Genomic DNA, 13,842 nt, shown 5'->3' with positions numbered 1-13,842 from the left:
TTGAGCCAGAGCCCTGGTGTGGGGTGTAGTACTTGTCTGCCAGAAAATTCAGGGCTTGTGTGCTTGAGCAATACTGATGCTTTGTGTGGGGGAGTGTACACACTATAGTACACCAGTCTTTTTTTCTTTTTTTTTTTTTTAATTGCCACTTCACTTATGACCTATGTGTGTGACATTAATGTGGTAATGAATTTATCCAGGTCATCATCTTAAGAACAGCTTTTTTATTTTTTTTATTTTCAGTGTCTAAAAACTACCCAGCTGTAGTTGAAGCTGATGGCACCTTATTTAGATTCGGACTGCCAGAGGCTGTTGCCTCTTTGCACTGAATTGTTGCAAATGTGGCTGCTGTGAAAGTCTCTATGTACAAAAAAAAGTAGCAGATTAGAATGTCATAACCTCTTAAATTTAAAGGTATGTTGTCAGCTAGTTAGGCTTTTTTCTACCACCTGCACTTATAGGAAGAAAATAAATAAGAAATCTCTTTTGAAAGTAAAATTGACTTCTGCCTTAATCTAGCTCATGTGTCCTTTTCCTTTTACACACACGTCCACTGTCAAGCACCAAAATGCTGGCTTGTGTTTACAGTTTGATTCTCCAGACAGCAGATGCTGGTCTTATGACCCAGAATAGACACAGCACTGGTTTTGTTTTATTTGACACCAGAATGGATACTTATCTCTATCATCTGAAATCAGGGGATTGAACAATGTAAACACAAAAGGTGTATTTCATGCAAATACCATAATGTGGTAGAGTTTTATTCAAATGAGCTGATTAAGCAGAAAGCAATTTCTTTACCAAATGATTCACAGGTCCTATTCTAGCAGGTAGGTCAGAGAGTTGAGCCTGTTTTGTAAGGGACAGGGTAGGGTGTGTGTGGGTGTGTGTGGTTTGTTTTGTTTTTTTGTTTTTATAACCTTCAGAATCGCATTGGATTGTGTAAAGTGTTGTCTTAGTCTGTTCCTCAAAGCTTTAATTCTGAAAAGCTAGTCTAGTAGTGTACGTACATGTGAATAGATAGTTTGTAGTTCAGTCTATGTAGCTCCATTTGAGAGAACCTGATGCAGCCTTTAGTAACAAGTCAGTCTACAGGTTTGTCAGAAGCTATTAATCTACATTAGGAGAGAATATCATTTTAACTAGTTAGTCTTAAATAAAATGCAGTTCATTATGAAGCAGTGTGGTTTTTTATTTGAGAGATTTGCAATGGATTATTTGACTAATTACTATTTTTTAAATATTGCATGATAAGCAGGAGTTCCTACTGTTCACAAAAGGAGGTTCTTTAGAATCCTATTTGAAATCTATGTAGTATGTAGGTCTTTATAACTTCAAAATGCCATACAACCATTTAATTAATCCTTATCCTGTGAGGTTGGTCAGTAATTGTTTCCACTTTACACATGGGGAAACAGGCACAGCAAAACTATTAAGGTGCATGACCCCATTAGGTCATTGACAAAGCTGGTTAGAATTTTTGGAGGCTTCAGTACCACGACTTACGCTTTAACTATTCTAAATGTGGCCTTAGTTATTACTCCTAAATATTGGATCTTAACACAGGGTCTGTGCAATATATATGTATTGTCCTCTAAATATTGTATCAAGACGTTGTTCAGTGATCACCAGTATTTTCCTTGAATCAGCTTGCAACAGCATATCCTTAACCTAGGAGGAGGTTGACTTGTGTTTCTGGCCATACGTTGGCTGACAATTATAAGATTCAGTGCCATCTCAAATGCTTTTCCTCAGATAATGAGCTCGCTAGAGTTGTAAGTCTTAAGACATGTCTATGAGTTTTGCCCACACCCTCTTGATCAGATCCCCTCTCTAGAGTGAAACCAAAACCTTGCTAGTGTTGCTGCACGTTAGGGGGGTTCAATTTTAGAATTTGCAAAACTTTATTTATTTGTTGGCAATACTGTGTTTTTAGGTATCTGGAAGAGTGTAATTTTAATATGAAAAATTAGGAGAGTTATGTATTTAAGACATTTTAATTCAATATTTCTCATGCTGCTGCTTCAAATCGATGTTTTATGTAGATCACAAAGTGTATATTTGGCACAAACGTAGCGAACTGCCAATCGCGGAGCTGACAGGGCACACGCGTACAGTTAACTGTGTGAGCTGGAACCCGCAGATTCCATCCATGATGGCCAGCGCCTCCGATGATGGCACTGTTAGAATATGGGGACCAGCACCATTCATAGACAACCAGGATATTGAAGGTAAAGCAACTTCCATGTATATTTAAAAAGAAACTGTATTGGAAAGCTTATGTAATTTAAATAATCCATCCAATTGCTTTGGATTTCTTGACAATAATTAAAACATTCAATAAGAATATAAATAATATAGTAAACAACTCTTAAGCCTCAAACAAAATTACATTTCCTGAAAAAGGCCTTGATTGTCAAACCGCAAAATGATCTGTCTACTTATTCCCCCAAACATATACAGCTGGAAAGTGATGCTATTGGAGGAATCCAGGAACCATTTAAACCCCCAACATGGAGCTAGAGTGGATTATAATGTCCCTAGATACCTCAAGATGGCCTTAACATTGCCTGTGTTCACTGCGTGTAGAATAAAGTTTTTTTTCTCTAATACTTTGAATATATAAAACATTGTATAAATACTAACTGTTATGCAATAAATAACAAATACTAACCTAACTCTGGAAACAGAATGAGGGTATTTAGCCTTAAGTGAATTTAATGCCCCTGAAGGGTACTAATAGCCCTGGTGACTAGACATTTACCCAGAGAACTGGTATAGCACAGGCAGTAGAATTGCAAGTTTTTCCCCCCACTGCTGTCTCAACTCTATTGAGGAAATTCCCTGTATTACAATGAGGATATTTCAGTTTTCATGGCTATTCAGTCCCGAGCCCTTCTACTGAGATTGCTAACAAACTGAACAGCTGTCTGGTGGTAATGGCTTAAACTAAATCAGCCCTATACTTAGATGTAAAATACTATATATTGTGTTACCAGTCCTGACAAACCCAAAATTCTTTCCTGCTCCTGTTCTCCTCATTCCTTTCCCTTCCCATTTCCACCACTGAACGCTAATCTACAATTTAAGATTTGCCTCCCAAAAGAAAACACATGCTTGTATAACATGAATAACAGGAAAAGTGGGGCAGAGGGGTAAACTTAAACTAAAAACAATGTGGATTCCTTTTATATAGTGTTCTGTGTATAACCTAGGTGGCATAGTTAGATTAGTGTTCTGATACTTCAGGAATCTTAAAATAAGCAAACAGTTTTTGTAATTGTTTTCACTTAATGTTCTGTGTGAACTTCTGAAGTCCAACAGGGCTGTCTCCATAGTGACCCTTTCCTAGTATAGATCTATATCTAAAAATTGTCAGAGTAAGAAAGAGATTCCACTAGGAAAAAAATCATGTCAATTCTAGATCAGTGTCCACTCCATTGCTTATTTTCAGTGTCACTAAGTTTTTAAGTAGTGTGTGTTGAGTAACAAAAAAAACCCTCTTCAAATACTGTGTATTAATGTCCTGAAAGGGGGGAGAGGATATTTGGAAGTCAGAGAGAGCTACTTTTTTTGTTAAAGTGAAAAGATTATTGGTTACATACATACATTAATAGAATGGAAAAGAGTAGCTCCCCTTCAGTGAGGAGGATAAAATCCATAGCACACAATTACTCTGAAGCATGTTAAATTTGTGTGTGTGTGTTACATGTATATAAGTAAGTTATATTTATATATCTTGTAGTGGAGGTTGTTACACCTTGAAAAATTCCTTATCCAAGTTTAATCTTTTACGTTTCATCTTGTCTTTGTTCAGAGGAATGCAGTAGCATGGATAGTTGATGGCGAATTTGGAGCAGACGACTTCTCTTTAACTTAAAATTAGTCGTATTTTAAAATGGCTTGGGATTTGGTGCAAACAACATGATTGATAGCTGGACAGACATGCTCGTCATGAAAAAAGAACCATTTCTGAAGCCCGATCGGGGCCAAACATTTACCACCTTGCTTCATAGTAACCAGTTGAGATGAAGCACGTCGTCAGAACATTGTTGGACGCCGTGTCGAATTACCCCCCCACCCCCCATCGGTTGTGAAGAACTGTGCTACATTCAGGCTAACCATTGAACTCAGTATATATATTTTTTCCCCCTGCCTTTTTGTCTGGCGGGCTACTGTTCTTGTTGCTCTTCTGTGTAATGAAGTTTAAATGCTTGTTTGGAAAACTTTATTTAACAGTTTAGAAGGCTTGATAGAAAGAGTGCTTTAGTCTGAAGAGTATACATTGGATAGGAAAGTATTTCCGTCTCTTGTTTCTCTAAATCTCTCTCCGCCTTATTTAGCTTGAGATCTTTGCAGCTTGGTTCATGGACTCTAGCCTTGCCCGTTGCGCAGTATCTATAAATCCAGACAATAAACCAGTGAACTATGTCAAAAGCACTCTCAATATCACACTTGACAAAAAGTTTTGTACTTTTCACATAGCTCGTTGCCCTGTAAAGGGGTTAACAGCACAATTTTTTTAAAAAATAAATTATTTATAGGATTAAAGTGACTTCATTTGTATACATTTGGAATTTAAACCAGCTTAAAAACAGTGTCATGAAATGCAGTATAACTGATGCTCTTTTAGAGTGTCATGCAAGACATGGTCAAAAGCAGTGGCTGGAAAGAGTTTTACACAGGCTACATAAAGTATTCTTTTAAAAGAAACCTCATTTCCCATCTTAATGAAGAAACAGAATTATTTAGAAGTGAGAGCTGTCAAAATGCACCATGAGACTAGTAGTTTATTAAACAGGACAGGTCAGTTTTTAGATTACATAAATATGTGCAACAAGTTTCTCTTAACTTGTGCAACAGTTCTGATAAAAGCTTAGGAAGGATCTGAAACAAGGATAATGCTGTTTTGCTTTGTAATTTTAAAATTTAGTAAAAGTACCTTTATCATCCAAATTATAATACATATTGACAATTTGTATAATTTCCCCCTAACTTAAATACAATTGCAGAATTTTCCTTAGTATTTGACTGACAAAGATGCATAGATTTTTGTTTTTTGGGATATTTTGAAGTTTACAGGTTTAAATGTGTCTGCTGGACCTTGTTCTGTGCTGGTGCTGTGAATAGCCTGACATTTTTAGGAATGGTTCCCTAATTTCCTATTAAAAAGACAATTTGAGTACTGTATGTGTCTCAAAATAAACAGGTGGCCTGGTATCTCTAGTGTGCTTCTGCACTACTTGGCAGTTGATTATGGAATGGTGTTAGGTTTCCCTTTTCTCAACTGGATGATGAAGGTAGTATCAGGGCTGCCATGAAGTAAAGAGGGAGCAGGGAAGAAGGCAGGCCATCATGAAAGATGTGAACAAAAGGGTGGATGAGTCTCCTGCAGAGACTAAGTAAGTACTCTAGTGTCCTACTTGGTTGGGTGAAGGGATAACTTTGCCATTGTCCATGGGAAGAAAAAACAGACTCGTGGTTGGGTAATGGGAATGGAGGAAATAACACAGTAATAGGACCCTTTTTAAAGGGTGGGAACAGGCCCCAAATAGATGCTCTCAAGGCATATAATACAAGAGAGATTCTAACAGATTATGGCCATTAGGTTCTTTGACTCACTTGCATGTTATCTTAAACACTTAAAAATGTATACACAATTTTTGCTGAGACCAACCCTTAATTTGACCTCATTCTATATTTTGATATTTTTCCATCTGAAATAAGAACTGAATGTCAATACCTTCAATCTAGTTTATTTGCCTTCAGCTTCCTAAAATTACTTTAAAATTCAACTGAAATGCTTTTTAAACAAATATAAAATACTGTTTAATATTAGAAATCAATATATGTGTAGACTTGGATTACAAACAAACTTTCAACCAAAAAATGGAAAATTAGTTCTCTTGACCTGCTAATTCTGGAGATCAACATTGTTTCTTCTGCCACTATTAATGGCATGTCACAGCATGAAGATAATAGTCTTGGTTCTGTGGTGCCAGTGATAGTACAGGTTGCAGGAGAAGCAAAGAACACTGAGCTCAAGTCTTGGCAGGCTAACCATTTTGGTTTAAATAAAAGCTGACTATCTAAATTTTGTACAGTGCTTTACATCTTCAAAGTAGCGTACAATTGCTAACAGCAACTGTGCTGCTATTTACAACTTTCAAGGTTTCACATATATTCTATTAATTTGGCATTTTAAGCATTCTTAGAGCATTACACTCTCCTTTAAACCTAAATAAAAATCTCTTCTCCACTAAGAGCATGTAATGCTGTAACTGAAGGGCTTTTTTATTTTTATTTTTTTTTATTTTTAACCCTTTATACTTTTAGATGATGTGGAGCCCGTTTTGTCGCTGTTTGTTCACCCAAAAACTAACACTGACATCACTGGGAATTTTGTGTGTGTAAGGAATGTGGGATCAAGCCCCTAATATAAATCCAGAAGATTGATTTGTGCTTAGTCACTTCACAGGATTTTAAGCATAGTGCCTGTAGCTGAAACTATTAGCAGGGACTCCATATCTAGTGCAAGCTACATTAGAGCACACTTGAGTCATTACCTTCTCTTTATTGAGATATGTGACAAAGAATATTAAACTTTAATTCTCTCTTGCCAAAATATGTATTGCCTCCCTGCAACCTCCAAATTCAAGAGCTTCTGGACTTTAGAGTCTACTCCTAATGTATACATGGTGAACACTTCAGAATGGGGTTAGTGAGAAGCACATTTTGAGATTGCCACTTAAATTTAGTTATGTAACTCAACTATGCAATATAAATGGGAAGGCTTCTGCACCAGCTAAGTGGTGTGGTTCATTTCTAGAAGTCTGTCTTACCAAGTTTGCTATATACATTGTGCCTGCATCTTACATGTGATATGCAGAGACTGATAGAAAGGTGAGACTGTGGCAAAGCAAAGCTTTATGGTACTTAGTCTGACAGCAAGATTACCTGTAGGCCTATAGGCAGTGAATGATGACTGGCTACTGTTCTAGGCTCTAGACCAAAAAGAGCAGCCTAAACTCTTTTTCACATGCTACCACATAGTCATAGTGTGTGGTTTGAAAAGTACCAATACTTTTTGCCCATAGACCAAAAATAAGACTTTGGCTATGGAAAAAACAAATTCAGTAGACTCATCTGCAATGTGTTAATTTCCATGTGCTTAAAAATGTTCTTAGGCTGGGATCTAAGGATTGGAGCAAATAAGAGTTATATTTATCCCCGACTATCAGTTATTTCTAGTAACTGATGCTAAACTTCTGAGGGAACATACTGTTATCGTGGGTTTTTTGCATTTTTTTTGTAGCTGTTGATTAAAATATTCACAATAGCTACTGATTATCAGCAATGTAAATCTTTCCTGAATTATACTTAACCATTTATCTGAATGTGCCTGCGCTGTTCAGGTAAGTAGTTTTTTGAGAGAGGAGATGGAACACAAAGGGGGAAATAAGCTGCTGTTACAAATCTCTCTTCTAAAAAACGTAACTTTATGTCCAATGCCCTCACTCTTTTAGTACAAGTTCTTCAAATGTAAAAGAAGTAATCCTAATAATTTTAAAACTTGTGAAAAGATGCAAGCTGGAATACTAGCCAACTCTTGCCAATAACTTGTCATCCTGGTTTCAAGCAGGTAATGTTTAATGCGATCAATTCACTATTGGCAGTATTTGTGTCTAGTGGCATCTCGCAGCACCAATAAATAATGCTCCCACTCCAAACAAAAGTTTGAAGGTTTCTTTATTAGGATATTGCTTCCTGGAAAGTAGAGCTGACACAGTCAGTCCATGTTGAGTAGACTATATACATAAAGGTTGGAGAAATCAACATACAAGTCTAGTTTACAGACAGATTTGTTGGCTGATAATGTGAGGGACGACCAGAGAGGAGAGAAGACAGACTTTCAGTAGACTCTTGTTCATATCCCTAAAACAGTAAGTTGTCTCAGTTTAATTTATTTGAAACAATTGCTAAAAAGAGGAGCATCAATCCTATATATGGCTTTAAAAAAATACATTGGTTCGTGTCCATTTTCAGCTACCATACTTGATTTAGGAAGAACTGCTAATTTTAATGACAATTAGCAAAACTTCATTAACTCTTGTACACTTTTCTTTTTAAAACAGGGTGGACTTCATTGAATTGTGCAGTGTTGAATTGCTGCAGTAGCTGCCTCTTGTTGCTGAAACACAAACTATATACCCATTTCCTGTCTGCTAAGCCAGATTACCTGGGTTCAGTAAAACAGCTAAGTGTGAACGTTTTCCTATTTGGTATATGAGAGAGAGAGTGTGTGTATGTGTGTATTACATAGACATGGAACCAAGTGTTCTAGGTACTGGTCATGTTCTATTGCATACTTTAAGTCACGTTGTGTGTATGTGAAGTGTCCTCTGACTACAGGCATCAGTTAATATCAGTATATTTTTATAAATTTGAAATTCAGTGTGCCCCATCTTTCACTTAAACATTTTTCATTGTTAGGGTAATATACTAGATTTGAATCTTAACATTTTTAGGCACAGATGGAAAAAAGTTATTGGCTCCTTGAAAATGTATGGGGTAAAATGGATCATCAAAGCATGTATGTACTTACAAACCAAGCTGTAGAGATCAAGAAAAGAACTTTACTGTTGATCTCAAGATTTCTAAATTGTCAAGATTTATATGGAGTTGTGGTGGAACTAGTTAACACTTAGAGCTTTTGGTATGTAATGACTATTTGCTATGGACTGATATTAAATGTTTCAAAGGATTGCGTTCTTAAACTTTCTGGATTTTTGTTACTGTCCTCTTGGATTATATTAAGTAGTTTAAATTTCTTTGCTATATTATTACATTAAAATATAAGAATGTTGGGTCTCATATTTATTTTCACTTGTTTTACTAATTATTTACAGAACACCCTTTGTTAACTTTTTTTATTTTATAAATGTGTAGTATTTTAAACATATCTTTAAAAAGAAAATTGTTTAATTGGAACTACATAACTTCTGATTTGTTTTTATTAGGGTTTTTTAAAAGAAAAGTACACTTTTTCCATGTCAGTGCACAGCACTTAACAGAAATGTTTGTATTCCCTTTCTTCAGTTCAATAAACAGAATGAATAACTGGACCGAATAGTTCTTAACCTCCTAACCTTCAGTTACATGGCTGTCAATTGGCTGTCTGTTTCACCTCAGATTTGACAGTTAAAATAGAACTTTCAATATTTGAGCATTTTTAGTGAATATTTTCCCAAATATGTATTTGAATCTAACTTAAATGAAGCTGCACCTTTCTAACTTGGCTCAAAATATCCATTTTGACTTCTAGCCTTTGCTTGTTCAGGTTTAACCTACACTACTCTGTTTTTTGTAATACTTGACACTTACAGCACTTTACTTTCTAGCATCTTAGTCTGTGCTCATCTACATTCTATGAAATGTGTGCGCTTTCAAAACACAGTACAAGCACTGACTGACTAATCCTTCCCATTCAGATTAGAGGGCAATAATCTAGATAGTAAATGCTATAGGGTAGGGATTGTCTTATTTTTATACAGCACCTAGTACAGTAGGGTGCTGCTACATTGGACCTCCAGGTAATGCTGTGCAGCGGTATTAAACTACTTCTTTGGACAGGTATTTCCCAACCACCTTAAGCCAGATCCTGCTTGAGGCTAGCATTGAAACTACAGTGTTGACTTAAAGGAGATTCCTACTACTAGCTTCCCCTTTTATTGCATCAAACATAAACCGCATGTGTTCACTTCCCCTGCTATTTGTTCTCTTACCTGATACCATTATATTGATGCCAGTCTCCACCATCTAAAAGTTACATTTTCAAATAAGCACCTTCCGTGCTTTCTGCTATGGGGCTCCTTACAAATTTGGAGGAAAGGCTTTGTAATCCTCTGCAGAGCCACATCCTTGTTCTTTCAGTTCTTTCTTAACTCTTCTTTTCCATAACACCTACAACAACCTTGACAACAGAGGCAGCTGCTGTCCTGAATTCACTGGCTATCAGACTGACTAATATTGTCACAATGTTTCCTTGTGTTCTTCCTGGCTGTCTCTACCTGTTGCCTCTTGTTATATACTTTAATTGTAAACTTTTTAGGGTGCTGGGACACTTTTGTGTGCGTGTGTGTCTGCACGATGCCTAGTGCAATAACTCCTAGGCACTACCACAACGATTAGTATAAAACTGTACCAGTTTGAAAAGACTTGATAGCTGTTGTTGATTAGATGTTACCACTATTGTATGGGACTTATTTTAGGAGCAAATCGTAGTAGCCTTATTCCCTCTGTGTGTTACCATAGTAGCATAGAACTAGTTTTGGAGTAGAGTACTAGTCACCGGGTGTAAGAGTAGTGTAATTGGGGGCCCCTAGTAAGATTAGGCTTTAATCCTTCTGATGAGCTTGCTTAGAGGAAAAAAAAATACCATAGCCTTATTCTCCCTAGCAAACACCTCCGCCTCCATGGATTGGACAGGAGTTTTGCCAAATATTTAATATGCCTATAGCACTCATGCTGAAAATCACAGTGCTGTGTTTTTTAAATGACAGGAAAGCTTCTGACAGAGGCCTTAGCAAACTGGAGTTTTCTGGAGAGCAAGCAAGCTAGCTGGCCTTTATGTTTTGGGCTGGAGAAGCAAGCGTTGTGAAGTAGCATGAACAAGTTAAAGCCCAAGGCTGATGTATACTATTAGCAAGTTTTTACGGGCTTTCTGTAAAGTGATGCTAAAACACTTTTGTTCACAAAGTAGTACACTCCGTCCTATTGATCATCTAGAATACATCTTTCTCCCACCCGGTAAATTCTAGTGATAGTCAGATTCTAAAATCTGAGTCATTCTACTGACTTGTATAGTAAGTCTGGATTTCATTCTACCAAACTTAATTGCCAGCTGGAAGTATGAAGACTGTACTATGCATTCCTCTCAGGCTATTTGTGCTCAGTGTCTTTTGTTAATATTTTCCTTTAAATCCTCAGAATGTGCTATGGTTCTGTAGGGTATTGGCACTCATGTCCACCTAATAAATTGTATTGTTAGCACTTCCTACAGCTGCCACAGGTATGTTATAAGCTCATAAATAAGAGGGGAAGTGCCCTGTGCTATGGGGTGGGGCGGAAGGGCCCTATAAGACAATCCATATTGTTCAGATTCTGAAAGTCTGAGATACTGCTGCTATTGTGAAAGCCTGTATCTTGGTTAATATTACATCCGCGTGTGACAGTTTCAACTGTTGGGCCTATATATATATATATATATATATATATATGTGTGTGTGTGTGAGACGAAGTGTGCATCCGACGAAGTGGGCATTCACCCACGAAAGCTCATGCTGCAAAACGTCTGTTAGTCTATAAGGTGCCACAGGATTCTTTGCTGCTTTTACAGAACCAGACTAACACGGCTACCTCTCTGATACTGAGAGAGAGATTAACTTTACTCTCAGAAAACAAAGGGGCTAGAGCTATGTTCATATGTGAGTAGTTTGATACTGTAATTAGCAAATTACTAGAATGACTATGAAGCATAGTTCCTGAAAGTGCTTGTTTCGCCAGCTTCCCTATAGCTGCTTATCATGGGAGAGATTGGAGTGAAGGTCATACTAAGGTGCTGCTTTGGGGTAGGGGGTGGTTGTAGAAGAACAGATGGCTTTTGAGTGTTTTTTCCATTCAGTGGTAGATGTTATCAACAACAATATCTCTGCAGACATCAGGAAGGGAATCTTCTTAGTTTAACAGTACCAGCATCAAGGCTTAGGCTGAATTGGGTCTGCCCTGCCTACTTTTCACAAAGTGAATTCTGACCATCACCACCTAAAAGTCAATAGAAACAATTCAAATGGTCTGTTATGTATGTATTAATATTAATTCTCATTATTTTTCTTACTGTCTCAATGTGGTAGCACTATCTGGAATTTTCTTAGCCTCTACAGTGTAATTATACATTGAGACAGTGTCATTTTATTATGAAATACCATTTAATAACTTAGTAGCTATCAGGTGACAGAAGGCAAGACTTCCCCTTTCTTTCTGCGCTTTCCCTTCTTAATCACCCTGAGCCTACTGCATGTCATGGCATTGAACGAGCCATTTAGTTTTATAGCAAGGTCTGAAATCTGTATTGCTAAAGAGCAAGTGCAAAAACCCTAAATTTTAAGCAGTCTGTAAATATGAAGAAATGTTCATGGTTGTTCTGTCACCATTTACTTTCTTCAGCCTGATTTGACTGTATGGGGCAACAGTCACTGCTATGAGCAGTGAGTCTGTGCTAACGGGGTGAAGTGTAGCAGCTATCTGGAAAACTACTCATTAGTATGTCTTTGTTCAAGATAGCGTTTCTAGGACTGAATCAGTATGGTGCTGAAATAATTAAGGGTATGTTTCTATTCTGTCTCCTCCCTCCCTACCAGAGGCTCACTCCTAGTTGCAGACTCATGCTAGCAGAGATCAACCTACTGCACTAAAAATAGCATGGATATTGCACCTCATGCTCTCAAACCCACAGTAATGGAGAGCGCTTGGTTCCCTGAAAATAGCAGAATATGCCATGAGGACTTCACTGAGAGGATGCCATATTAAAGTTACTACAGTCCTGAATATGATCTACTGTGAGGGCTTTCAGCCTACAGCTTGAGAGCCTGAGGCCCAGTGTCTGTGCTACTATTTGTAGTGCATTAGCTCAAGCCACTTGAACATGCATCTCCCAGCTGTAGTGTAGACATGTCCCACCAGCAAGGTGAGCAGGGGCTATCTTCCTTTTCAAGATCTAGTTTTCTATAAGTGGTGACAATGTGTACATAATGACTAGAAGATGGGGGTTTTGGAAAGATTTTATTTTTAAAAGAAGGCAGCTTTAGTCTTATAGCAGAACTTTCCAGATGGCAACAGGGTTAGGGTTCTCACTATTAGTCCTCACCTTGGCTGTTCCTTGCCTTGCTTCCTGCCTGGAATTGTTACATGACTTTACAAGGGCCATTTAACTGATGTGTTTATAAATTGAGGCACATGTCCAGCTACAGCAATGAATAAATAGACTGAATAGTTCTTAGCCTCCTAATCTTCAGTTACATGGCTGTCAATTGGCTGTCCATTTCACCTCAGATTTGACAGTTAAACTAGTGCTTTCCTTTGTAAGCACCACACTTTCCCCCTGTAGCCCTCAAGTACAACTTTGTCTACTAGCAATTTCAAGCAAATCTCCTGTCAGTACGAGCAGTGGTCAGAATGCTGCTGTAGACTAGCTGTCAAGATTTTCTATGACCACTTGGACCCTCCACCATCTTGCAGTTATTTTAAGAGCTTCAACACAATGGCTTTGAACTGTTGACCTTCATAGGGTGAAAACACCTTGGATATGATAGTAGTTAAAGGGACGGGGGAAGAGGGTGAGCTTCTGAAGTCTCCCACATGTCATTGTTTCAGGGAAATATGGTAAATGTAGGACAATATAGTAGGGAGCATCCATTTAGCACAGCAATAGGCTATGAATTTCAAATGTTACACTTGTTCGTGCCTGGGTACTTACATTATCTTAGCATGCATCATTTTATGACATCTCAAACACCAAAAGTTGCAATGCAAACTTGTGTGAATGGATACTACGTGGTTCCATGAAACCAGTGGAATGCACCAAGAGGACTTCATAGAGAAGAGATGATAGTTACTTCTGTCTTGAATGCAACCCACAGTGAGCACTTAGCCCCCCCAAAAAAATCTCTGTATCCAGGAGGCAGAGGGAGCCTGTAGTTAGAGCATGGAGTCAGAAAGCTGAGTTGTAATCAACTCTGTCACTTATGCTCTGCACCTCCCATTTCCCATCTGTAAAGTGGGGAT

The 13,842-nt window shown here is 37.6% G+C and overlaps 1 protein-coding gene across 3 annotated transcripts in view; it reads left to right on the top strand.

Moving 5' to 3' along the window:
- WDR26 (WD repeat domain 26) overlaps window positions 1-8,867 on the top strand; it is a 46,480-nt gene extending 37,613 nt beyond the window's left edge. For all 3 annotated transcript variants that reach the window (XM_039529597.1, XM_039529596.1, XM_039529598.1), the window contains 2 exons: window positions 2,046-2,231; window positions 3,818-8,867. In XM_039529597.1, the coding sequence (XP_039385531.1) occupies window positions 2,046-2,231; window positions 3,818-3,843 (212 nt within the window). In that variant the 3' untranslated portion in view covers window positions 3,844-8,867. The remainder of the gene's footprint in view (window positions 1-2,045; window positions 2,232-3,817) is intronic.
- Window positions 8,868-13,842: the final 4,975 nt, after the last annotated feature.

This window comes from Mauremys reevesii, linkage group 3 (genome assembly GCF_016161935.1).
Source record: "Mauremys reevesii isolate NIE-2019 linkage group 3, ASM1616193v1, whole genome shotgun sequence".
NCBI lineage: Eukaryota > Metazoa > Chordata > Testudines > Geoemydidae > Mauremys > Mauremys reevesii.
Note: the sequence above shows the minus strand (reverse complement) of the source record. Positions and strands in the feature narration are given on the sequence as shown.